Consider the following 26,177-nt stretch of genomic DNA (forward strand, 5'->3'; position numbering starts at 1 on the left):
CCCAAGAGAGTCACTCACTCATTTGGTGACAAAGAACAAGGTCCTTAGCACCCAGAAACAGCAAATTTTCAATGAAGGCATCCAAAAGGTTAGAGCTGATGTGGAAGTTAAGACTTCAACATGTGAATTTGGGATGGAGGGGACAAAATTCAACCCATAACAGTCTGCCCTCTGGCACCCCAAGGTTCGTGTCCATCTTACATGCAAAATACATTCACCCCATCCCCAAATACTGCAAATTCTTAACCTATTCCAGCATCAACTCTGAGTTCAAAATGTCATCTAAATGTCCTTTAAATCAGGTATGGATGAGACTCAGGGTATGATTCATCCTGAGTCAAAATTCTTCTCCACCAGTGAACTTGTGAAACTAGATAATAAATTATTTGCTTCTAAAATACATTGATTGGACATAGGAATTGACATGCCCGTTCCAAAAGGGAGAAATCGGAAGGAAAAAGGGGTCACAGATCTCAAGCAACAAAGTTGATAATAACATTAAAGATCCTTAAATCCTTTTTAAATCAAAGAAAAAATTGTACTTATCTGATATTTTTGTTTAAAAATGCAAGTATATGGAATAAAGTTTGAACTCAAGTATGTTTTTTAATACTATATTTTAAGTTTTATTCAAGGAATTGGCTGTTCCAAAGACTGTCAGTTAAGCCACATGACCCAGCTGGAGAGAAATTCAGCTTTCCAAAATGACTCATCTCCTGTAATCATAAAAAATTATAAGAAAGAAGTTTAGAAAGTATAGTGGATTTTCTAGGCCTTTTTGCCAATTTATCAGTACAAAGTGTCAACAAAGATGTGATCTTGTAAAGTTGAACTTTGTGACTTATTCCATTTTTATCTAATCTACTCTTGTGTTATTTTGAAAAGTCTAAAAAGTACCTTTTACTTTCAAAATTACGTTGAACAGTACAATTTCTACAAAATAAAAATACCAAATTAAGCCTGTGTGTTATGTTCTTTCCCAGATGCTTGAACATATACACAATCAAGCAAAAGAAGAGAGAGTCAGTCTTATAGAGATTCTGGAGAAACAGTTTGATCAGCTTTTTACTTCTCTTAGTTCCAGGTAATAACTTAAAAATATAGACCTGGTGAAACTAAAGCTTTTAACCTTAACTTGTCATTTTATTCCTTTGTATAGATTGAAATAATGAGTAACTTTTAAAGAAGTTTGGAAGGTGATGGGTGGTCCCTACAGGCTGATGTTTACAACTTTAAAATGAAGAACAATTCTTTTATTTTTTTATTTTGGCTATTTGCCTTTGGTCCCAAAGCTGCCTGTTAAAATAAACAAGCTTCTTTCTTAAAGCAGTTAGCACAGAAAAATATTTTCAAATTCTGAATCACTGTTATATAATTCAGCATACTTGGGAAAATGCAAACTTACTTTTTCTTATACATAGTCCCATCATTTTTTCATGTGTTTATTTGCATCAGAGCAAATAATACTCTGATACTTTCTAATACTCATTTCTAAACAAATATCATACAGTTATATATCCAGTTTTTTAAAAAAAAGTCTGGTATATATGATTTCTTTTTTTTTTCTGGGGAAGATTAGCCCTGAGCTCACATCTGCTGCCAATCCTCCCCTTTTTGCTGAGGAAGACTGGCCCTGAGCTAACATCCGTGCCCGTCTTCCTCTACTTTATATGTGGGACGCCTACCACAGCATGGCTTGACAAGCGGTACATAGGTCCGCATCTGGGATCCAAACCAGCAAACCCTGGGCTGCCGAAGTGGAAAGTGCGAACTTACCCACTGCGCCATCTGGCTGGCCCTCTTTTTAACCATTTTTAAGTGTACAGTTTAGTAGCATATGGTAATTTTATGTTTAACTTTTTGAGGAACCACCAAACAGTTTTCTACTGTGGCTGCACATGTTACATTCCCACCAGCAGTGCACAAGGGTTCCAATTTCTCCATATCCTACCAATGATTACTTTCCCTTTTTTTGTTTTTTTTCCCTTAAAGATTGGCACCTAGCTAGCAGCTGTTGCCAATCATCTCCCCCCCCCCCCCCCCCCGCTTTTCTTCTTCTCCCCAAAGCCTCCCAGTACACAGTTGTATATTCCAGTTGTAGGTCCTTCTGGTTGTGCTGTGTGGGACAGCGCTTCAGCATGGCCTGACGAGCAGTGCCATGTCTGTGCCCAGGATCCGAACCAGGAAACCCTGGGCTGCCAAAGCCGAGCGCGTGAACTTAACCTCTCGGACACAGGGCCAACCACTCTTTTTTTTTGGGATAATCACCATCCTAATAGTTATGAAATAGTATCATGATTTTGATTTGTATTTTCTTAATGACTGGTCATGTGATTATCTATTTATGTGCTTATTTATTGGCCATTTGTATATCTTCTTTGAGTAAATGTCCATTCAAGTCCTTTGCCCATTTTTGAATTGGATTGTTTATTTTGTTGTTACTGGATTGTAGGAGTTCTTCATATTAATCCTTTGTCAGACATATTACTTTCAGATATTTTGTCCTATTCTGTGGGTTGCCTTTTCACTCTCTTGATTGCATTCTTTGATCCACCAAAGTTGTTAATTTTATAAAGTCCAGTTTGTTTTTTTCTTTTGTTGCCTGTGCTTTTGGTGTCATATCCAAGAAATCATTGTCAAATCTAACATCATGAAGTTTTTCCCCTATGTTTTCTTTTAAGAGTTTTATAGTTTAGCTCTTACATTTAGGTCTTTGATTCATTTTGAGTTAATTTTTGTATGTGGTATAAAGGAAGGGTCAAACTTCATTCTTTCCCATTCGGATATGCAGTTTTCCTAGCACTATTTGTTGAAGAGACAGTCTTTTCTTCATTGAATGGTCTTGGCATGTTTGTCAAAATTTAGTTGAACATATATGTGAAAATTTATTTCTGGGCTCTCTGTTTTATTCCGTTGGTCTATCTGTCCTTATGTCAGTAGCACACTGTTTTGATTACTGTAGTTTTGAAATCAGAATGTGTGAGCCCTCCGACTTTGTTCTTCTTTTCAAGATTGTTTTGGCAATTTGGGATCCCTTGAGATTCTGTGTGGTTTTTAGGATGGGTTTTCTATTCTGAATGAAACGTCATTGGGATTTTGATAGAGATTGCTTTGAATTGTATATTGCTTTGGATAATACTGACATCTTAATAATATTAAATCTTCTAATCCATGAATGTGGGATGTCTTTCCTTTTATTTTTGTCTTTTTGGATTTCTTTCAGCAGTGTCGTGTAGTATAAAACAAGTGTACAAGTCTGTTGCCTCCTTACCTAAGTTTGCTCCTAAGTATGGTCTTCTTTTTGATTCTGTTGTAAAAAGAATTGTTTTCTTAATTTCTTTCTGAGACTCTTCATTGTTAGTATATAGAAATGCATCTGATTTTTGGTGTTGACTTTGTATCCTACATCTTTACTGAATTCATTTATTAGCCCTACTAGTATTTTTATGGCATCTTTATGATTTTCTACCTATAGGATCATATTCTGCAAAAAGAGATCATTTTACTACTTCTTTTCCAATTTGCCTTTGATCTTTTTCTTGACTAATTACTTTGGCTAGAACTTACAGTAATATGTTAAATAGCAGTGGCATAAGCCCACATCCTTATCTTATTCATGATCTTAGAAGAAAAGCTGCCAGTCCTTCACCATCTGGTGTGGTGTTAGCCATATATATGGGTTTTTTATATATAGCCTTTATCATGTTGATAATAGTTGCCCTCAATTCTAGTTTGAGTGTTTTTATCATAAAAGGGTGTTGAAATAGATCCTTTTTCTGTATCAGTTGAGAGGATCATGTAGGGGTTTTTACTTTTTGCTGTTAATGTGGTGTATAACATTAATTGATTTTCATATGTTGAACCATCCTTGCATTCCAAGAATAAATTCTACTTGGTCATGATATATTATCCTTTTAATATGATGCCAAATTTGATTTACTAGTATTTTGTTGAGGATTTTGCATCAGTACACATAAGAGATACTGGTTTGTAGTTTTCTTGTAGTGTTTTCATATGGTTTTGGTATCAGGGTAATGCTGGCCTCAGAATGAGTCAAGAACTATTTCTGCCTCTTCAGTTTTTTGAAGAGTTTGAGAAGGATTGGTGTTAGTTCTTCATTAAAGTTTTGGTAGAATTCTCCAGTGAAACCACCTGGTTGAGGACTTTTCTTTTGGGGGAGGTTTTTGATTACTGAGTTAATCTCCCTACTTGTTATTGGTCTGTTCAATTTCCTCTTTCTTCGTTATTCAGTCTTCATTGGTGGAGTGTTTCTAGGAATTTGTACATTTCATCTAGGTTATCCAGTTTTTTGGTGTGCCGCTTTTTATAGTACTCTCTTCTTTTTCATTTCTGTAAAATTGGTTGTCATGTGCACACTTTCTTTCCGATTTTAGTAAGTTGACTCTTCTCCCTTTTCTTTGTCAGTGTAGCTAAAGAGTTGTCAATTTTGATCTTTTCAAAGAACCAACTTTTGGTTTCATTGATTTTTCTCTATTTTTTCCTGTTCTCTATTTTCTTATCTCCACTCTAATCCTATTATGCCTTCCTTCTGCCAGCTTTGGGTTTAGTTTGTTCTTTTTCTAGTTACTAAGGTGTAAAGATGTTGGTTTGCCATCTCTCTTTTGATGTGTTTACAGCTATATATTTCTCTTTTAGCTCTGCTTTCACTGTATCCCATAAATTTTGATATTTTACGTTTTATTTTCATTTGTCTCAAAATATTTTCCTTGTGATTTTTTTTCTTTGACCCATTTGTGCTTTGGAGTATGTTATTTCATTTCCACATATTTGTTATTGATTCCTGGTTTCATCTCATCGTCATCAGAAAAGATAGTTTGCATACTTTCAATCTTTTAAAGTTTAGTAAGACTTGTTTTTTGACCTAACATTTAATCTAACCTGGAGAATGCTCCATGTATGTATGAGGAAAATGTGTATTCTCTGTTGTTGGGTGGAGTATTCTGTCTGTGTCTCTTAGGTCCAGTTGGTCCATAACGTTGTTTAATCCGTTTCCTTATTGATATTCTCTATGGTTTTCCTATCGATTACTGGAAGTAGGATATTAAAGTCTCTACCTATTATAGTCATGTGTTGCTTAGCAGTGGGATACATCCTGAGAAATGTGTCATTGGGCGATTTTGTCATTCTGCGAACATCAGAGAGTGTACTTACACAAACCTAGATGGTATAGCATACTACACACTTGGGTGATAAGGTGCTAATCTTACGGGACCATTGTTGTATATGTGATGCGTCGTTGACTGAAATGTTGTTATGCGGCATATGACTGTATTGTAGAGATCTCTCTTTCTCCTTTTAATTCTGCCAATGTTGCTTCATATATTTTAGAGGTCTTATATTTGTTGCATATATGTGTTACATTTGTTATATCTTCTTGGTGAATTGACCATTTTATCAATATATAATGCATGTCCTTCTTTGTCTCTGGTAACAGTTTTTGACTTAAAGTCTGTCTTGCCTGATGATGTAGGCACCATAGATCTCTTTGGTTACTGTTTGCATGGACATTTCCATCCTTTCACTTTCAACTTATATATGTCTTTAGATGTGAAATGAGTGTCTTATAGACCCAACTACTATGTATGCTGTCATATTTTAAAAATCTATTTTTCTACTCTGTGACTTTTGATTTGGACGTTTAATCCATTTACATTTAAAGTAATTACTAGTAAAGAAGGACTTTTGCCATGTTATTATTTGTTTTCAATATGTCTAATAGATTTTTGTTGTTCGTTTCCTCTATTACTACCTTCCCATCTGTTTACTTGTTTTTTTGTAGTGACACATTTTGATTCCCTTCTCATTTTTTTTGCATATTCTATAGTTAGTTTCTATGTGGTTACCATGAGGATTACATATAACATCCTAAAGTTATAACAGTCTACTTTAAATTGATACCAGCTTAACTGAATTGTGTACAAAATGTCTACTCCTTCACATCTCTATCTCTTCTTTTCTTTTTGTTTTGTTGTCACAATTGCATCTTTATACATTGTGTACCCATTAACATAGATTTATAGTCATTTTAAGTATTTGTCAGTAACACTAGGTTTTATATTCGTCCGTGTATTTACCTTTACCAGAAATGTGTATCTTTGTATAGCTTTGAGTTATTTTCTAGCCTTCTTTCATTTTAACCTGAAGGGTTCCCTTTAGCGTTTCTTGTAGGATAGATATATTGGTAATGAACTCCATCAGCTTTCGTTTATCTGGGAATGTTTTAATTTCTCCCTCATTTTTAAAAGGCCAGTTTTGCTTGGTATAGAATTCCAATGGCAGTTTTTTTCATTTCAACACTTTAAATATGTCATCCCACTGCCTTCTGGCCTCCAAAGTTTCTGCTGGGAAATCAGCTGATAATCTTCCTGAGAATCCCTTATATGTGACAAATTGCATTTCTCTTGCTGCTTTCAAGATTCTCTGTTTGTCTCTCAACAGTTTGATTATATTGCGTTGCAGTATGGGAGTCTCTGAGTTTATTCTACTTAGATTACTTTGAGTTCTTGGATTTTTAAATTTGTGTATTTTATCTAATTTTTGAAGTTTTTAGCAATTGTGGGTTTTTAAAAAATTTTTTTTATTGGGGAAGATTGGCCCTGAGCTAACATCTGCCACCAATCCTCCTCTTTTTTTTTTTTTTTTTTTGCTGAGGAAGACTGCCCCTGAGCTAACATCCATGCCCATCTTCCTCTACTTTATATGTGGGATGCCTGCCACAGCATGGCTTGACAAGCAGAGCATAGGTCTGCAGCTGGGATCTGAACCGGCAAACCCCAGGCCACTGAAGTGGAACGTGCCAACTTAACTGCTGCGCCACCAGACTGGCCCCTTAAGTGTTTTTATTGTGGTCTAAATAGTTAATAACATTGTAAAATTTCAATTGTATGTTAATATTTGTCAGACACCGTACACATGTGCCCCTGCCCCCATGTGACCACCCTTCCCCCACCTTCACCCTGGTAACCACCAAATTATTCTCTTTGTCTGTAAGTTGTTTATATTCCACGTGAGTGAAGTCATACGGTGTTTGTCTTTCTCTTGCTGGCTTATTTCACTTAACATGATGCCCTCAAGGTCCATCCATGTGGCTGCGAATGGGACAATTATGTCTTATTTTATGGCTGAGTAGTATTCCATTGTATATATATACCACATCTTCTTTATCCAGTCATCCAGTTGTTGGGCACTTGGATTGCTTCCACGTCTTGGCTATTGTGAATAATGCTGCCATGAACATAGGGGTGCCTAAGTCTTTTTGAATTGTTGATTTCAAGTTGTTTGGATAAATACCCAGTAGTGGGATAGCTGGGTCATATGGTAATTCTATTTTTAATTTTTTGAGAAATCTCCATACTGTTCCATAGTGGCTGCACCAGTTTGCATTCCCACCAGCAGTGTATGAGCGTTCCCTTTTCTCCACAACCTCTCCAACATTTATTATTTTTTTGTCTTGGTGACTGTAGCCATTCTAATGGGCATAAGATGATATCTAACTGTAGTTTTGATTTGCATCTCCCTGACGATTAGTGATGTTGAACATCTTGTGCCTATTGGCTATCTGTATATCTTCTTTGGAAAAATGTCTGTTCATATCATCTGCCACTTGTTGATTGGGTTGTTTATCTTTTTGTAGTGCAGTTGTGTGAGTTCTTTATATATTATGGAGATTAACCCCTTATCGGATATATGATTTACAAATATTTTCTCCCAGTTGGTGGGTTGTTTTTTCATTTTGATCTTGGTTTCTTTTGCCTTCTGGAAGCTCTTTAGTCTCAAGTCCCACTTGTTTATTTTTTCTTTTGTTTCCCTTGTCTAAGAAGACATGGTGTCCAAAAAGATCCTTTTAATACTGATTTCAAAGAGTGTACTAACTATATTTTCTTCTAGAAGCCTTATGGTTTCAGGTCTTACCTTTAAGTCTTTGATCCATTTTGAGTTTATTTTTGTGAATCCTGAAAAAGTATGGTCAATTTTCGTTCTTTTACATGTGGCTTTCCAGTTTTCCCAGCACCATTTGTTGAAGAGACTTTCTTTTCTCCATTGTATGCCCTCAGCTTCTTTGTCAAAGATTAGCTGTCCATGCATGTGTGGTTTTATTTCTGGGCTTTCAATTCTGTTCCATTGATCTGTGCACCTGTTTTTGTACCAGTACCATGCTGTTTTTATTGCTGTAGCTTTGTAGTATGTTTTGAAGTCAGCGATTGTGATACCTCCAGCTTTGTTCTTCTTTCTCAGGATTGCTTTAGCAATTCGGGGTCTTTTGTTGCCCCATATGAATTTTAGGATTCTTTCTTCTGTTTCTGTAAAGAATGTCATTGGGAGTCTGATTGGGATTGTGTTGAATCTGTAGATTGCTTTAGGTAGAATGGACATTTTAACTATGTTTATTCTTCCAATCCATGTGCATGGAATGTCTTTCCGTATCTTTATGTTGTCATCAGTTTCTTTCAGGAAAGTCTTGTAGTTTTCTTTGTATGGTCTTTCACTTCCTTAGTTAAATTCCAAGGTATTTTATTCTTTTTGTTGCGATTGTGAATGGTAATGTGTTCTTGAGTTCTTTTTCTGTTAGTTCGTTATTATAATGTAGAAATGCTACTGATTTATGTAAGTTGATTTTATACCCTGCAACTTTACTGTAGTTGTTGATTATTTCTAATATTTTCCAATGAATTCTTTGGGGTCTTCTCTATATAAGATCATGTCGTCTGCAAACAGTGAGAGTTTCACTTCTTAACTTCCTATTTGGATTCCTTTTATTCCTTTCTCTTGCCTAATTGCTTTGGCCAAAACCTCCAGTACTGTGTTGAATAAGAGTGGTGATAGTGGGCATCCTTTTCTCGTTCCTGTTCTCAGGGGGATGGCACTCAGTTTTTGCCCATTTAGTATGATGTTGGCTGTGGGTTTGTCCTAAATGGCCTTGATTATGTTGAGGTAATTTCCTTCTATCCTCATTTTTTTCAGAGTTTTTATCATAAATGGCTGTTGGATCTTGTCAAATGCTTTCTCTGCATCTATTGAGATGATCATGTGGTTTTTATTCCTCAATTTGTTGATGTGGTTTATCACGTTGATTGATTTGCAGATGTTGAACCATCCCTGTGTGCCTGGTATGAATCCCACTTGATCGTGATGTGTGATCCTTTTGATGTATTGCTTAATTCAGGTTGCCAAAATTTTGTTGAGAATTTTTGCATCTTTGTTCATCAGTGATATTGGCCTGTAGATCTCCTTTTTCGTGCTGTCCTTGTCAGCCTTTGGTATCAGAGTGTTGTTGGCTGCATAGAATGTGTTAGGAAGTTTCCATCCTCCCTAATTTTTTGGAATAGCTTGAAAAGTATAGGTATTAAATCCTCTCTGAAAGTTTGGTAGCATTCCCCAGGAAAGCCATCTGGTCTTGGGGTTTTATTCTTTGGGATGCTTTTGATTGCTGTTTCAGTCTCTTTCCTTGTGATTGGTCTGTTCAGATTGCTGCTTCTTGACTTAGCTTTGGGAGGTTGAAGCATCTAAGAATTTATCCATTTCCTCTAGGTTATCCATTTTGTTGGCATATAGTTTTTCATAGTATTCTCTTATAATCTGTTGTATTTCTGTGGAGTCTGTTGTTATTTCTCCTCTTTCATTTCTGATTTTGTTTATTTGAGCTTTCTCTCTGTTTTTCTTTGTAAGTCTGGCTAGGGGTTTGTCAATTTTATTTATCTTCTCAAAGAACCAGGTCTTTGTTTCATTGATCCTTTCTACTGACTTTTTTGTTTCAGTAGCATTTATTTCTGGTCTGATTTTTATTATTTCTCTCCTTCTGCTGACTTTGGGCTGTTTGTTCTTCTTTTTCTAATTCAGTTAGGTGTAATTGGAGATTGCTTATTTGGAAGTTTTCTTGTTTGTTAAGGTGAGCCTGTATTGCGATCAATTTCCCTCTTAGTACAGCTTTTGCTGTATCCCATATGAGTTGGTGTGGCATGTTATAATTTTCATTTGTCTCCAGATATTTTTTTATTTCTTCTCTAATTCATTCAATGATCCATTGCTTGTTCAATAGCATATTGTTTAGTCTCCTCATCTTTGTCCCTTTCTCGGCTTTTTTCTTGTAATTAATTTCTAGCTTTATAGTAGTATGATCGGAGAAGATGCTTGTGATTATTTCAATTTTTTTTAATTTATAGAGGCTTGCCTTGTTTCCCAACATATGGTCTATCCTTGAGAATGTTCTGTGCACACTTGAGAAGAATGTGTATTCTTCTGTTTTTGCAATGGAGTGTTCTATGTATGTCTATTAAGTCCAACTGGTTTAGCTTTCCGTTTAATTCCACTGTTTCCTTGTTGATTTTCTGTCTGGATGATCTGTCCAATGATGTGAGTGGGGTGTTGAGGTCCCCTACTATTATTGTGTCACATTTGATATCTTCTTTTAGGTTTGTTAATAGTTGCTTTATGAACTTTGGTGCTCCTGTCTTGGATGCATAGATATTTATAAGCGTTATTTCTTCTTGATGGAGTGTCCCTTTGATCATTATGTATTGCCCATCTTTGTCTCTCTTTACCTGCCTTATCTTGAAATCTATTTTGTCTATTATAAGTATTGTGACACCTGCTTTCTTTTGTTTGCCGTTAGCTTGGAATATTGTCTTCCACCCCTTCACTCTGAGCCTGTATTTGTCATTGGGGCTGAGGTATGTTTCCTGGAGGCAACAAATTGTTGGATCTTGTTCTTTAATCCATCATGCCATTTTGTGTCTTTTTATTGGTGAGTTCAATCTGTTTACATTGAGGGTAATTATTGATGTATGAGGGCTTAATGCTGTCATTCTGTCACTTGCTTTCTAGTTTTTCTGCATTTCCTTACTTTCTCGTCCTCTGTGTTTTATTCTACCCCTTGATTTCTTCAGCTTCTTATGCCGTGTTTCTTAGTTTTTTCCTTATTTATTTTTTTTGTCTCTGTTCTGCTTTTTAGTTTAGTGGCTACCCTGAAGTTTGTGTTCAGCATCTCGTGCATAACATAGCCCATTTTCTAATGGCCTCTTATTTTCCTAGTCTAAACTTATTCAGTCCCTTTCCACCTCCCGTACTAAATTATTTTCATATCTTATTCCAACTTGTGTTGTGAGTTTGTGGTTAAATTGACAAGATTGTCTTTGTTTTTGGTGTTTTCCTTCCCTTTATCCTAATGCTGTGGTTAAATATTTGCTATCCTATTCTGATTCTATCTGTCTCCTTACTCTGTGTTTTGTCACCCCTTTCTCCCTTTTATTCTTTTTCCAGGTATGAGAGACTTCTTGAGGATTTCTTTTGGGGTAGGGGGAGTCTCCTGGCTATGAAGTCCCTTAGCTTTTGTTTATCTGGGAAAGATTTAATTTCTCCCTTGTTTCTGAAGGATATGTTTGCTGGATAGAGTATTCTTGGCTGAAGATTTTTATCTTTTAAAGTTTTGAATATGTCATTCCATTCTCTCCTAGCTTGTCAGGTTTCTGCAGAGAAATCTACTGAAAGTCTGTTAGGGATTTCTTTGTAGGTTATTTTCTTCTGCCTTGCTGCCCGGAGTGTTCTTTCTTTGTCATTCACTTTTTTTTTTTTTTGAGGAAGATTAGCCCTCAGCTAACATCTGCTGCCAATCCAGGTCTTTTTGCTGAGGAAGACTGGCTCTGAGCTAACATCTGTGCCCATCTTCCTCTACTTTATACATGGGACACCTACCACAGCATGGCTTGCCAAGCAGTGCCGTGTTGGCATCCGGGATCTGAACCGGCAAACCCCAGGCCCCTGAAGTGGAACATGCACACTTAACTGCTGCGCCACTGGGCCAGCCTGCTTTGTCATTCATTTTTGCCTGTTTTACTACCATATGCCTTTCTGTAGTTCTTTTTACACTGACAAGTCTAGGAGATCTGAAAGCTTCCTCAACACACATTTCTCTCTCATTCCCTAGATTTGGGAAGTTCTCTGCTATTATTTCTTTGAGCACGCTTTCTGCTCCATTCTCCTTCTGTTCACCTTCTCAGATACCTATAATTTTTATGTTGCATTTCCTCATTGAGTCGGATATTTTTTGGAGACTTTCTTCATTTCTTTTGAGTCTCAGTTCTCTCTCCTCCTCTGTCTGGAGCCGTTCAACATGTCTATCTTCGATTATGCTGATTCCCTCCTCTCTGGTGTCCACACAAGCAATCAGGGAATCCTTATTTTGTTTTCTCTTCCATTGTGTCTTTCATCTCTACTATTTCTGATTGATTCTTCTTTATAGTTTCAATTTCTTTTGTGAAGTAACTGCTGAACTCGTTGAATTGCTTCTCTATATTCACTTTTACCTCCTTGAGTTTTTTGACGATAGCTATTTTCAATTCATTGTTGTTTAGTTTACTTATTTCTGAGTCCTTGGGACATAATTCTTGATATTTATTATTTTCCCTCTGGTCTGGAGTTTGATGAACTGATTGATGCTGGAACTAGGGGTTTTCCCCATTGTGATATTATTCAGTTACAGTTACAGCCTATCACCACTACATGGTGGTCGAGAGCAATGTATTCTGAGCCCACTGCCTTCAGCTGAGATGGTGCAGCACACCAGTGGGGGGGGAGGGGTTGGGGAGCATTTTCTTTTGCCACAGACCCAGATTTCCCAATCACTTCTTGCTGTCTGGTCTCCTGGGCTCTTGGCTTGATGAGGTCACCCCACACGAAAGCTTTTGACTTACTAAAGGGTTTCCCTCTAGGCTGCATGGGCACTAGGGAGTCCTGGGTGATCCCGCGAATGCACTACCCCTCCCCCACTCCTTCCCTCATGGAGCCTCCCAGAACAGTGATCCCAGTCCTTAGGGGAGGACCTTACCCTGTTCCAGCTCCTCCAAGGGGGGCTCCAACCACTCCACCCTCTGTTGTTTGGCTGCCGTGATTCCCCAAGGATTCCTGTGTTGTTAGGATATTTTCTGTTGGAATATGGTTTCTCCTTTTTGTTGTGTGTTGGAAGAGAGAGAGTCCAGGGCAAGCTCACTCCGCCATGACGCTGACATCACTTGTTGAGGATTTTTGCATCTGTCTTCATCAGTGATATTGGCCTGTAATTTTCCTTCTTTCTGTTGCCCTTCTCTGGCTTTGGGATTAGGGTGATGTTGACCGCATAGACTGTGTTAGGAATATTTCTGTCTTCCTCAGTTTTTTGGAATAGTTTGAGAAGAATATGTTATAAATTGTTCTTGAATGTTTGGTAGAATTCTCCCAAGAGGCCATCTGGTCCCGGACTTTTATTTTTGGGGACGTTTTTGATTACTATTTCAATCTCTTTACTTGTGATTGGTCTATTCAGATTTTCTATTTCTTTTTGATTCATTTTTGGGAGGTTGTAAGAGTCTAAGAATTTATCCATTTCTTCTAGATTGTCCAGTTTGTTGGCATATAGTTTTTCATAATATTCTCTTATAATATTTTGTATTTCTATGGTATCCATTGTAATTTCTCCTCTTTTATTTCTAATTTTATTTATTTGAACCCTCTCTCTTTTTTTCTTACTGCGACTGGCTAAGGGTTTGTCAGTTTTGTTTATCCTCTCAAAGAACCAGCTCCTTGTTTCCGTCATCCTTTTTACAGTCTTTTTTTGTTTCCATTTCATGTATTTCTGCTCTACTATTTGTTATTTCCCTCCTTCTGCTGAGTTTGGGCTTGCTTCATTCTTCTTTTTCTAGTTCTGTTACGCGTAGTTTAAGATCATTTATTGAGCTCTTTCTTATTTGTTAACGTAGGCCTGTGTTGCTATAAATTTCCCTCTTAGGACCACTTTTGCTGCGTCCCATAAGAGTTGGTATGGTGTGTTTTCATTCTCATTTGTCTCCAGATGTTTTTTGATTTCTCCCTTTATTTCTTTGGCAACCCATTGGTTGTTTAGTACCATGTTGTTTAGGCTCCACATTAGTGTTCCTTTTCTAGCTTTTTTCTTCTAGTTGATTTCCAGTTTCATGTCATTATGGGTGGAAAAGATAGTAGACAGGATTTCAATCTTCCTAAATTTGTTCAGGTTTGCCTTGTTTCCCAATATGTGCTATATCCTTGAGAATGTTCCATGTGTGCTTGAGAAGAATGTATATTCTGCTGTTTTTGAGTGGAGTGCTTTCTCTATATATATCTTTTAAGTTCATCTGGCCTAGTTTTTCATTTAAGTCCACTGTCTCCTTGTTGACATTTTGTCTGGATGATCTATCCAGTGATGTAAGTGGGGTGTTGAGGTCCCCTACTATTACTGTGTTGTCGTTGATATCTCCTTTTGTGCTTGTTAATAATTGCCTTATGTACTTTGGTGCTCCTGTGTTGGGTGCAACATGTTTATAACTGTTACGTTGTCTTGGTGAGTTACTTTTATCATTATATATTGCCCCTCTTTGTCTCTCTTTACCTGTTTTGCCTTTAAGTCTACTTTATCTGATGTAAGTATGGCAACACCTGATTTTTTTGTTTGCTATGAGCTTGGAGTATTGTCTTCCATCCCTTTGCTCTGAGCCTATGTTTGTCTCTAGAACTGAGGTGTGTTTCCTGGAGGCAGCATATTGTTGGGTCTTGTTCTTTAATCCATCCTGCCACTCTGTCTTTTGATTGGAGAATTCAGTCCCTTTACATTTAGAGTGATTGTTGATATATGAGGGCTTAATATTGCCATCTTATCGCACATTTCCCGGTTCTTCTGCATTTCCTTTGTTTCTCGTCCTGTATATTTTGGACTACCGATTTGATTAGGTAATTTTGTCTGTTGATTTTCTTCATTTTCTGCCTGTTTATTGTAAATGTCTCTGTTCTAATTATTTGTTTAATGGTTACTCTTAGGTTCATATGAAAAACCTCACAGTTGAGATAGTCTGTTTTCTGACAGCCTCTTATTTCCTTAGATTATACTGATTCCATCCCTTTCCTCTTTCCCTTCTGAGTTGTTTTTCTCATGTCTTTTTCCATCTTGTGTTGTGAGTTTGTGGTTAGAGTGATGAGATCATTTTTGTTTTGCTGTTTTCCTTCTCTTTATCCTTGATGTTAAATTTAAGTGTTTACTAACCTGATCTGATAGAGAGCTACTGTTTTCTGTTCATTGCCTACCTATTCATCTCCTTGCTCAGGGCTTTGTAGCCCTTTCCTCTTTTTTTTTTTTTTTTTCAGTTATGAGGGCCTTCTTGAGGATGTCTCGTAGGGGGGATCTTGTGGCAGTGAACTCCCTTAGCTTTTCTTTATCTGGGAAAGTTTTTATTTCTCCCTCATATCTGAAGGAGATTTTCACTGGATAGAGTATTCTTGGCTGAAAGTTTTTGTCTTTGAGGATTTTGAATGTCATTCCCCTCTCTCTCAGCCTGTGAGGTTTCTGCTGAGAAGTCCACTGAAAGCCTGTTAGGGGTTCCTTTGTAAGTTATTTTCTTCTGCCTTGCTGCCCTTAGTATATTTTCTTTGTCCTTGACTTTTGCCAGCTTCACTACCAAATGCCTTGCAGTGGGTCTTTTTACATTGACAATGTTTGGAGATATGGAGGCCTCTTTCACATGGATTTCCAGCTCCCTCCCCAAGTTTGGGAAGTTCTCAGCTATTATTTCTTTGAACAAGCTTTCTGCTCCATTCTCCTCCTCTTCTCCCTCTTGAATACCTATAGTCCTTATGTTGCATTTCCTGATTGAGTCAGATATTTCTCTGAGAGCTTCCTCATTTCTTTTTAGTCTTAGTTCTCTCTTCTCCTCCCTCTGAAGCACTTCTATAGTACTATCCTCTAACTGCTTGATTCTCTCCTCCATATTGACAGCTCTGTGTTTAGGGAATTCAGATTTTTCTTTATTTAATCCATTGTGGTTTTCATCTCCAATAATTCTGACTGGTTCTTCTTTATGGTTTCAGTCTCCTCTGTGAAGAAGCTCCTGAGTTCGTTAAGTTGTCTTTCTGTGTTTTCTTATAACTCATTGAGTTGTTTTCTGATAGCTGTTTTGAATTCTTTTTCATTTAGGTTATGGATTTCTGTGTCTTCAGGGTTGGTTTCTGGGTACTTGTCAGTTTCCTTCTCGTCTGGAGCTTTAATATACCTAGTCATCCTGCTTAATGGAGTAAATTTTTGCTTCCCTGTGGTGCTCTTATCCGATTGCAGCTGCCATGTACTGCCACTTGGTGGGGATCAGGTGCTGTGTATTTTGGGCCCAGCATGAGCAGGGGCTCCCCAACTCCAGCTACTGACTCGTTTTCTCTCTGAGTGACTGATCGATGGCAAATCTGGACCACTGGGCAGCAGGAGGGTTGGTTCTCCCCTTCAGCGCTTCCCCTAGCCCCTACTTGTCTTTCTGTAGTGAGCTCTGTGCGATTGCAGGACTGTGCAGTTTTTTTCCCCAGTGCTGCTGCCAAGCCCACCACACTGAGCTCCAGACGATTCTTGGGCTGGAGTACCAGGTGGGGGCCAGGGCGCCTCTCTTGGCTGTGCATTTTCCCCTCTGCTGCTGCCACACTTTCTGTGCCATGCTCTGGATGATTCTGAGGCTGGATTACTGGGCGGGGTCGGGGAAAGCTCTCACCTGCGCACTTCCCCTTTCATGACTGCCCCACTCTCCACACTGTGCTCCAGACAATTCTGGGGCTGCAGACTTTCCCCACCACCACCAAGGTCTCTGTGCCTTGCTCTGGGTGATCCTGGGGCTGGAGTGCTGGGCAGGGACTGGATACCTCCCTCACCTGTGTGCTTTCCTCACAGCCAGTGCTGTGCTCTCTGCACCATGCCCTGGACAATTCTGTGGCTGTATTGCCGCACAGGGGTGGGGAACCCTTTTCACTTGTGCCCTTCCTGCCACTCTGTGACCTGTCTCTCTCTACAGAGCTCCTGCAGACCAGCTTCCACTTCCTCTGGAGGATCCAGCCCCACCACCACCTTCAGGCATATGGCTGCGTGGGTCTCTCAGATGTGTTTTGTGATATGTGTATGTCCTCTATTGGTGTGTGAATGTCGTTTTGGTTGTATCTTAGAGGGGAAGGTCCAAGGGAAGTGCTCATTCTGTCATGATCCTGATGTCTCTTCAACAGTTCTTTGTAATTTCTCTGCACCTTTCTCTCTTCTACTTTTGTGGCTCCCGTAATGCGTATGTTGGTCCTCTAGAGCGTGTCCCTCAAGTCCCTTAAGCTCTGTTCACTTCTCTGCATTCTTTCTTCTTATCCTCAGACTCAATTATTATTTCAGTTGCCCCATCATCAAGTTTGCTGATTCCTTCTAATCCTGCTCAAATCTGCGGTGGCACCCTTCCAGTAAATTTTTCATTTTGTTCATCATACTTTTGAGCTCCAGAATTTGTTTGGTTCCTTTTTATATTTTCTGTCTCTTTGTTGGTATTCTCATTTTGGTCTTTTATCATATTCCTGATTCCCTTTAGTTATTTGTCCAGGTTTTCTTTACTTTTTGAGGATATTTAAGACAATTGTTTTAAAGTCTTTGTCTAGTAAACTTGATTCCTGTTTCTTCAGGGATGGTTTCTAGCACTGTATTTTCTTCCTTTGAATGTGCCATGTTTTCTATGTCTTTGTATGCCTTGTGGTTTATTATTGAAAATTGGGCATTTGAAGTTCTTTGAAAAGATAAAGTTGACAAAGCTTTATTTAGCTAGACTAGTCATGAAAAAAAGGAGAAGCCTCAAATATATTAATCAGAAATGAAAGAAGAGACATTACAACAGATACCACAGAAATACAAAGAATCATAAGAGACTACTATGAACAAATACGCCAACAAGTTGGACAACCTTGAAGAAATACATAGATCCCTAGAGATATACAACCTTCCAAGACTTAATCACAAAGAAATAGAAAATCTGAAAGGACTTGATACTAGTCAAGAGATTGAGTCAGTAATGAAAAACTTCTAAACAAAGGCTGGGAGCAGATGGCTTCCCTGGTGAATTCTACCAAACATTGAAAGAAAAATTAATACCAGTTCTTCACAAAGTTTTACAAAACATAGAGGAGAAGGGAACACTTTCAAACTCATGTTATGAGGCCAGCATTACCCTGACATCAAAACCTAACAAGGACATCACAAGAAATGAAAATTGTAAGTCAGTATTGCTGATAAACATACATACAAAAATATTCAGCAAAATATTAGCAAACTGAATTCAACAACACATTAAAAGGATTAAACACCATGATTAAGTGAGATTTATTATAGGGATGCAAAGATGGGACAGCATCGACAGATCAGTGTGGTATACCACATTACCAAATAAAAGATAAAAATCATCTCAACACCAAAAAAGCATTTGACAAGATTCAGCATGCATTTATGATAACTCTCAATAAATTGGATATTGAGGGAATGTACCTCATCATAATAAAAGCCATTTATGGCAGACCTACAGCTAATATCATACTCAGCGGCAAAAAGCTGAAAGCTTTTCATCTAAGATCTGGATGATGAGGATGTCCACTCACGCCACTTGTGTTCGACATAGTATTGGAAGTCTTAGCCAGTGCAGTTAGGCAAGGAAAAGAAATAAAAGGCATCCAAACCAGAAAGGAAAAAATCAAATGGCCACTGTCTGTGGATGACGTGATATTATATATAGAAAACTAACTTCACCAAAGAACTGTTAGAGCTAATAAAGAAATTGAGTCAAGTTGAAGGGTTTTATTGAATTTCTATACCCTAATAACAAACTATCAGAAAGAAAAGAATCTCATTTACAATTTCATCTAAAGAAATAAATACCTAGGAATGAAATTAAACAAGGAGACAGAAGACCTGTACACTAAAAACTATAAAATATTGATGGAAGAAATTGAAGACACAAATAAATGGAAAGCTGTTCCATCCTCATGAATTGAAATAATTTATATTGTTAAAATGTCTGTACTACCCAAAGCAATCTACAGGTTCAGTGCAATCCCTGCCAAAATTCCGATGGCATTTTTCATGGAACTAGAACAAACAATTCTAAAATTTGTATGAGGCCGCAAAAGACCCTGAATAGCCAAGGAAATCTTGAGAAAAAACAAAGCTTAATGCGTTATGCTTCTTGATTTCAAACTATTTTACAAAGTTATGGTAATCAGAACAGTATGGTATTGGCCTAAAAACAGATAGAAATCAATAGACGAGAAAAGAGAGCACAGAAATAAACCCATACCTATACGGTCAATTAATTTATGACAAAGGAGCAAAGAACATACAATGGGGAAAGGACAGTCTCTTCAATAAATGGCATTGGGAAAATTGGACCACTGTCATCCACCATACACAAAAATTAAATAAAAACAAATTAGGGGGGGATCCAAGATGGCGCCATGAGTAGTTCTCTTTGTCTCTTCCCCTTCGAGTCTACAATTATTTGGACACTTATCGCTTAACAAAGGATATCCAGACAGCATCTCAGGACGTCTGAGAGACCCACGCAACTATACATCGGAAGGCGGACGGACTTTCCTCTGGGAGGATGTGGAAATAGGTGAAAACTCTCCGACCCCGACCAAACAGCCTAGTACCCGCAAGCGGCTTTCTTCCAACAGACGCCCCCAGAAGATCAACACACATCTAGGGCAGGAGCGAGCACACAACAGAGGAGCGACGGTGGAAACAGGTGACCAGAACCCTACCTAAACCCCCCGCAATTGCTCCTAAACACAGAGGGAAACTTTGGAGTTGCACACCTGGGCCCGCGGGGAGATCCCGCCTGGTGTTCGCGGCGCCCGGAGGGTGCCAGAGAGAGTCGCTGAGGGTACGGAGGTCTCCCGGCTGCCACTGCCGGCACGGTGGGGTTAGGGATTGCCGGAGATCTCCGAGTGGACTGGGGCTGGGTGAAGCTCCAAAGACTCCACACCCCGGAGGGGAAGCTCTGGAGTTCCGCCCGGGCAGCAGACAGAACTCTCTGTCTGCCTTTAGCGGAGGGGCCACGCCCAGCATTCAACTCCAGGAAAGTCCCGGAGAGAATCCCAGAGGGCAGGGCGACCTCCAGCTGCCATTGCCCGCCCCGTGGGGCTAGGGATTGCTGGAGATCTCGGAGAGGACTGGGGCTGGGGAAGCTCCAGAGTTCTGCCCAGGCAGCAGACAAAACTCTCTGTCTACCATTAGCGGAGGGGCCACACCCAGCATTCAACGCCGGGAAAGTCCCGGAGAGAATCCCAGAGGGCGGGGCGACACCCAGCTGCTGTTACCGGCCCCGTGAGACTAGGGATTGCTGGAGATCTTGGAGAGGACTGGGGCTGGGGGAAGCTCCAGAGGCCCGCTCCGCGCCCCAGAGGGGAAGATCCAGAGTTCTGCCCGGGCAGCACACTAAACTCTCTGTCTGCTATTAGCAGAGGGGCCACACCCAGCATCCACAATACTGGGAGGGTCCCGGAGAGGAGAATATTAGGCAGGGTAGCAGCTGACCAGCTACCACTGAAATCAGGATCTCCGGCTATCCCCCCAAGTCAGGGCAAAGGGCTCCCCGAGTTCCTGGGGAACAGGACTGGGGCTGGGGGGAGTTCCAGCGACCCAGCTCTGTAGCCTAGGGGGAAACCCTATAGGCTCACAGCAGTCTCAGGGAAAGCCTCTGTACAGCACCAGTAGAAAGCACCCATCTGGCAGCCACAAGGCTGGAAGACCCCAGGACAAAAGCAGCATAGCTAGGTGAACTAACCACAGACTGTAGAAGATGCCAATAGCTCTCCTGCGACCCATAGTGGACAAGTGAGATTTTGTGGGTGCTGACAGCAACGGAGCGACAAATATAAGTGATCCCACCCCTGGCCGCTGGAAAAGCCCATAACACCGTTGCAGACCCCAAGGAGGGAGCATGTCTGGGTGGGCTGCAACAGTAGGCACCAGCAGCATGAAGCCCCCCTGTGACAGCCCCCACGGCAGAGGAGGGAATCCAAAGGACCACTGGGACTACGAGGAGGGGCCCAGGCCCAGTTAGCAACTGTGGACAGGGTTCCTCGTTGGTGCAGTATAAACAGCTGCTCCCCCACCGCAGCAGCTGAAACAAGTGAAAGGAGCAACTAAACTCTATCTCCATGTGGAGGCACAAATCAACAACATCAAGCAATATGAAAAAATACATTAAATCTCCAGAACAGAAAGAAAATAACAAAGACACAGAAAACAATCCCAAAGAAAATGAGATATATAACCTAAATGACGATGACTTCAAAACAGCCATCATTAAAATACTCAATGAGTTAAGAGAGAATTCTGACAGACAACTCAACGAGTTCAGGAGCTATGTCACAAAAGAGTTTGATACGATAAAGAAGAACCAAACAGAAATATTGGAAATGAAGAACACAATAGAGGAGATTAAGAAAAATCTAGATGCTCTGAACAGTAGGGCTGATAATATCGAGGAAAGAATTAGCAATTTGGAAGATGGCAATAGAGAATTGCTGCAGGCAGAGGAGGAGAGAGAAGCAAGACTAAAAAGAAATGAAGAAACTCTCCGAGAATTATCAGACACAATTAGGAGATGCAATGTAAGGATTATAGGTATACCAGAGGGAGAAGAGAAGGAGAAAGGGGCAGAAAGCCTATTCAAAGAAATAATGGCTGAGAACTTCCCAAATCTGGTGAGAGAGATGGATATTCAGGTGACAGAAGCCAATAGATCTCCAAACTTTATCAATGCAAGAAGACCAACTCCACGGCATATAGTAGTGAAGCTAGCAAAAGTCAACGAGAAGGAGAAAATACTAAGGACAGCCAGGCAAAAGAAACTAACCTACAAAGGAACCCCCATCAGGCTGTCAGCAGATTTCTCACAGAAACTTTACAGGCTAGAAGAGAGTGGAATGATATATTCAAAAATCTGAAGGACAAAAATCTACAGCCGAGAATTCTCTACCCAGCAAAAATATCCTTCAAATACGATGGAGAAATAAAAACTTTCCAAGATAAACAAAAATTAAGGGAGTTCATTGCCACAAAACCTCCTCTTCAGGAAATCCTCAGGAAAGCCCTCATTCCTGAAAAATCCAAAAAAGGAAAGGGACTACAAAACCAAGAGCAGAGGAGATAAGTAGTAGGACAACAACAGAGAGTAGCAGCTCTTCATCAGAACAGATTAAACCATGGGACGAGAAACAAAGGAAATTGAAGAAAACCGGAAAACAAGACACAAAATGGTAGTGGTAGGCCCCCACATCTCAATAATCACTCTAAATGTAAATGGATTGAACTCCCCAATCAAAAGACACAGAGTGGCAGGATGGATCAAAGAACAAGATCCAACAATATGCTGCCTCCAGGAAACACACCTCAGCCCCAAAGACAAACAGAGACTCAGAGTGAAGGGATGGAGAACAATACTCCAAGCTAATAATGAACAAAAGAAAGCAGGTGTCGCTGTACTAATATCAGACAAGGTAGATTTCAAAGCAAAACAGATAAAGAAAGACAAAGAGGGACAGTATATAATGATAAAAGGGACTCTCCACCAAGAAGACATAACACTTATAAATATATACGCACCCAACACAGGAGCACCAAAATTTGTAAAGCAACTCTTAATAGAACTAAAAGAAGACATCAACAACAATACAATAATAGTAGGGGACCTCAACACACCATTAACACCAATGGACAGAACATCCAGACAGAAAATCAACAAGGAAAAATAATAGAATTAAATGAAAAATTAGACCAGATGGACTTAATAGATATATATAGAACACTTCATCCAAAAACAGCAGGTTACACATTCTTCTCAAGTGCACATGGGACATTCTCAAGGATTGACCATATTTTGGGAACCAAAGCAAACATCAATAAATACAAGAGAGTTGAAATAATATCAAGCATCTTTTCTGATCATAATGCTATTCAACTAGAAATCAACTACAAGAAAAAAGCAGAGAAAGGTGCAAAAATGTGGAGACTAAACAACACGCTTCTGAACAAACAATGGATCATTGAAGAAATTAAAGAAGAAATCAAATTTTATCTGGAGACAAATGAAAATGAGAACACAACATACCAAATCATTTGGGATGCAGCAAAAGCAGTCCTAAGAGGGAAATTCATCGCAATACAGGCTCACCTCACTAAACAAGAAAAAGCTCACATAAGCAACCTCAAACAACACCTAACAGAACTAGAAAAAGAAGAACAAACAAAGCCCAGAGTCAGTAGCAGGAGAGAAATAATAAAAATAAGAGCAGAAATAAACGATATTGAAACAAAAAAGACAATAGAAAGGATCAATGAAACAAAGAGTTGGTTCTTTGAAAGAATTAACAAAATTGACAAACCCCTAGCCAGACTCACCAAGAAAAGAAGAGAGAAATCGCAAATTAATAAAATTAGGAATGACAGAGGAGAAGTCACAACAGATACCAATGAAATACAAGAGATCATAAGAGAATACTATGAAAAACTATATGCCAACAAATTGAACAACCTGGAAGAAATGGACAAATTCCTAGACTCCTACAATCTCCCCAAACTGAATCAGGAAGAAATGGAGAATCTGAATAGGCCAATCACAAGTAAGGAAATAGAAACGGTAATCAAAAACCTCCCCAAAAATAAGAGTCCAGGACCAGACGGCTTCTCTGGAGAATTCTACCAAACATTCAAAGAAGACTTAATACCTATTCTCTTCAAACTGTTCCAGAAAATTGAGAAAGATGGAGAACTCCCTAACACATTCTATGAAGCCAACATCACTCTGATCCCCAAACCTGACAAGGACAACACAAAGAAGGAGAACTACAGGCCGATATCACTGATGAACATAGATGCAAAAATCCTCAACAAAATTCTGGCAAACAGAATACAGCAATACATCAAAAAGATTATACACCATGATCAAGTGGAATTTATACCAGGGACACAGGGATGGTTCAACATCCGCAAGTCCATCAACGTGATACACTGCATCAACAAAATGAAAAACAAAAACCACATGATCATCTCAATAGATGCAGAGAAAGCATTCAACAAGATCCAACACCCATTTATGATAAAAACCCTCAATAAAATGGGTATAGAAGGAAAGTACCTCAACATAATAAAGGCCATATATGATAGACCCACAGCCAACATCATACTCAATGGACAACAACTGAAAGCCATCCCTTTGAGGACAGGAACAAGACAAGGGTGCCCACTTTCACCACTCCTATTCAACATAGTACTGGAGGTGCTGGCCAGAGCAATTCGGCAGGAAAAAGAAATAAAAGGAATCCAAATAGGTAACGAAGAAGTAAAACTCTCGCTGTTTGCAGATGACATGATCTTATATATAGAAAACCCCAAAGAATCCATAGAAAAACTATTAGAAATAATCAACAACTACAGCAAAGTAGCAGGGTATAAAATTAACGTGCATAAATCAGTAGCATTTCTATACACTAACAATGAACTAACAGAAAAAGAACTCAAGAACTCAATCCCATTCATAATCGCAATGAAAAGAATAAAATACCTTGGGATAAACTTAATCAAGGAAGTGAAGGATCTATACAATGAAAACTACAAGACTTTCTTGAAAGAAATTGACGATGACATAAAGAGATGGAAAGACATTCCATGCACATGGATTGGAAGAATAAACATAGTTAAAATGTCCATACTACCTAAAGCAATCTACAGATTCAATGCTATCCCAATCAGAATCCCAATAACATTCTTCACAGAAATTGAACAAACAATCCTAAAATTCATATGGGGCAACAAAAGACTGCGAATTGCTAAAGCAATCCTGAGCAAGAAAAACAAAGCCGGCGGAATCACAATCCCCGATTTCAAAACATACTACAAAGCTACAGTGATCAAAACAGCATGGTACTGGTACAAAAACAGGTCCACAGATCAATGGAACAGAATTGAAAGCCCAGAGATAAAACCACACATCTATGGGCAGCTAATCTTCGACAAAGGAGCGGAGGGCCTACAATGGAGAAAAGAAAGTCTCTTCAACAAATGGTGCTGGGAAAACTGGACAGCCACATGCAAAAGACTGAAAATTGACCATTCTTTATCACCACACACCAAAATAAACTCAAAATGGATCAAAGACCTAAAGATTAGGCCTGAGACAATAAGTCTTTTGGAAGAGAATATAGGCAGTACAATCAGTTTCAAAAGAATCTTTTTGGACTCTATAACTCCTCAGTTGAGGGAAACAATAGAAAGAATAAACAAATGGGACTTCATCAGACTAAAGAGCTTCTTCAAGGCAAGGGAAAACAGGATTGAAACAAAAAAACAGCTCACTAATTGGGACAAAATATTTACAAGCCACTTATCCGACAAAGCGTTAATCTCCATAATATACAAAGAACTCTCACTGCTTAACAACAAAAAAACAAACAACCTGATCAAAAAATGGGCAGAGGACATGAACAGACATTTCTCAAAAGAAGATATGAATATCGCCAATAGACACATGAAAAGATGTTAATCATCGCTAATCATCAGGGAAATGCAAATCAAAACTACGCTAAGATATCACCTTACACCCGTTAGATTGCAAAAACATCCAAAACCAAGAGTGACAAATGTTGGAGAGGTTGTGGAGAAAAAGGAACCCTCATACACTGTTGGTGGGAATGCAAACTGGTACAGCCACTATGGAAAACAGTATGGAGATTTCTCAAAAAGTTAAAAATAGAAATACCCTATGACCCAGCCATCCCATTACTGGGTATCTATCCTAAGAACCTGAAATCAGAAATCTCAAGAGTCCGTTGCACCCCTGTGTTCATCACAGCATTATTTACAATAGCCAAGACGTGGAACCAGCCTACATGCCCAGAAACTGATGATTGGATAAAGAAGATGTGGTATATATGCACAATGGAATACTACTCAGCCATAAAAAAAGACAAAATCGGCCCATTCACAACAACGTGGATGGACCTCGAGGGTATTATGTTAAGCAAAATAAGCCAGTCAGAGAAAGACGAACTCTATATGACTCCACTCATAGGTGGAAGTTAGTATATTGAGAAGGAGATCAGATTGGTGGTTACCAGGGAAAAGGGGGTTGGGGGGAGGGCACAAAGGGGGAAGTGGTGTACCCACAACATGTCTAACAAAAATGTACAACTGAAATCTCACAAGATTGTAATCTATCATAACATTAATAAAAATAAAAAAATTATGGGAGGAAAAACTTGAAAAAAAAAAAGAAACCAAATTAAAGACTTGAACCAAAGACCTGAAACCATAAAACTCCTAGAAGAAAACATAAGCGGTAAGCTCC

General features: G+C 39.0%; 1 protein-coding gene across 4 annotated transcripts in view; it reads left to right on the plus strand.

Moving 5' to 3' along the window:
• RNF17 (ring finger protein 17) overlaps nucleotides 1–26,177 on the plus strand; it is a 152,638-nt gene that overhangs the window by 12,128 nt on the left and 114,333 nt on the right. For all 4 annotated transcript variants that reach the window (XM_023621342.2, XM_023621343.2, XM_023621344.2 and 1 more), the window contains exon 6: nucleotides 984–1,084. In XM_023621342.2, the coding sequence (XP_023477110.2) occupies nucleotides 984–1,084 (101 nt within the window). The remainder of the gene's footprint in view (nucleotides 1–983; nucleotides 1,085–26,177) is intronic.

The sequence above is a fragment of the Equus caballus genome, chromosome 17 (genome assembly GCF_041296265.1).
Source record: "Equus caballus isolate H_3958 breed thoroughbred chromosome 17, TB-T2T, whole genome shotgun sequence".
NCBI lineage: Eukaryota > Metazoa > Chordata > Mammalia > Perissodactyla > Equidae > Equus > Equus caballus.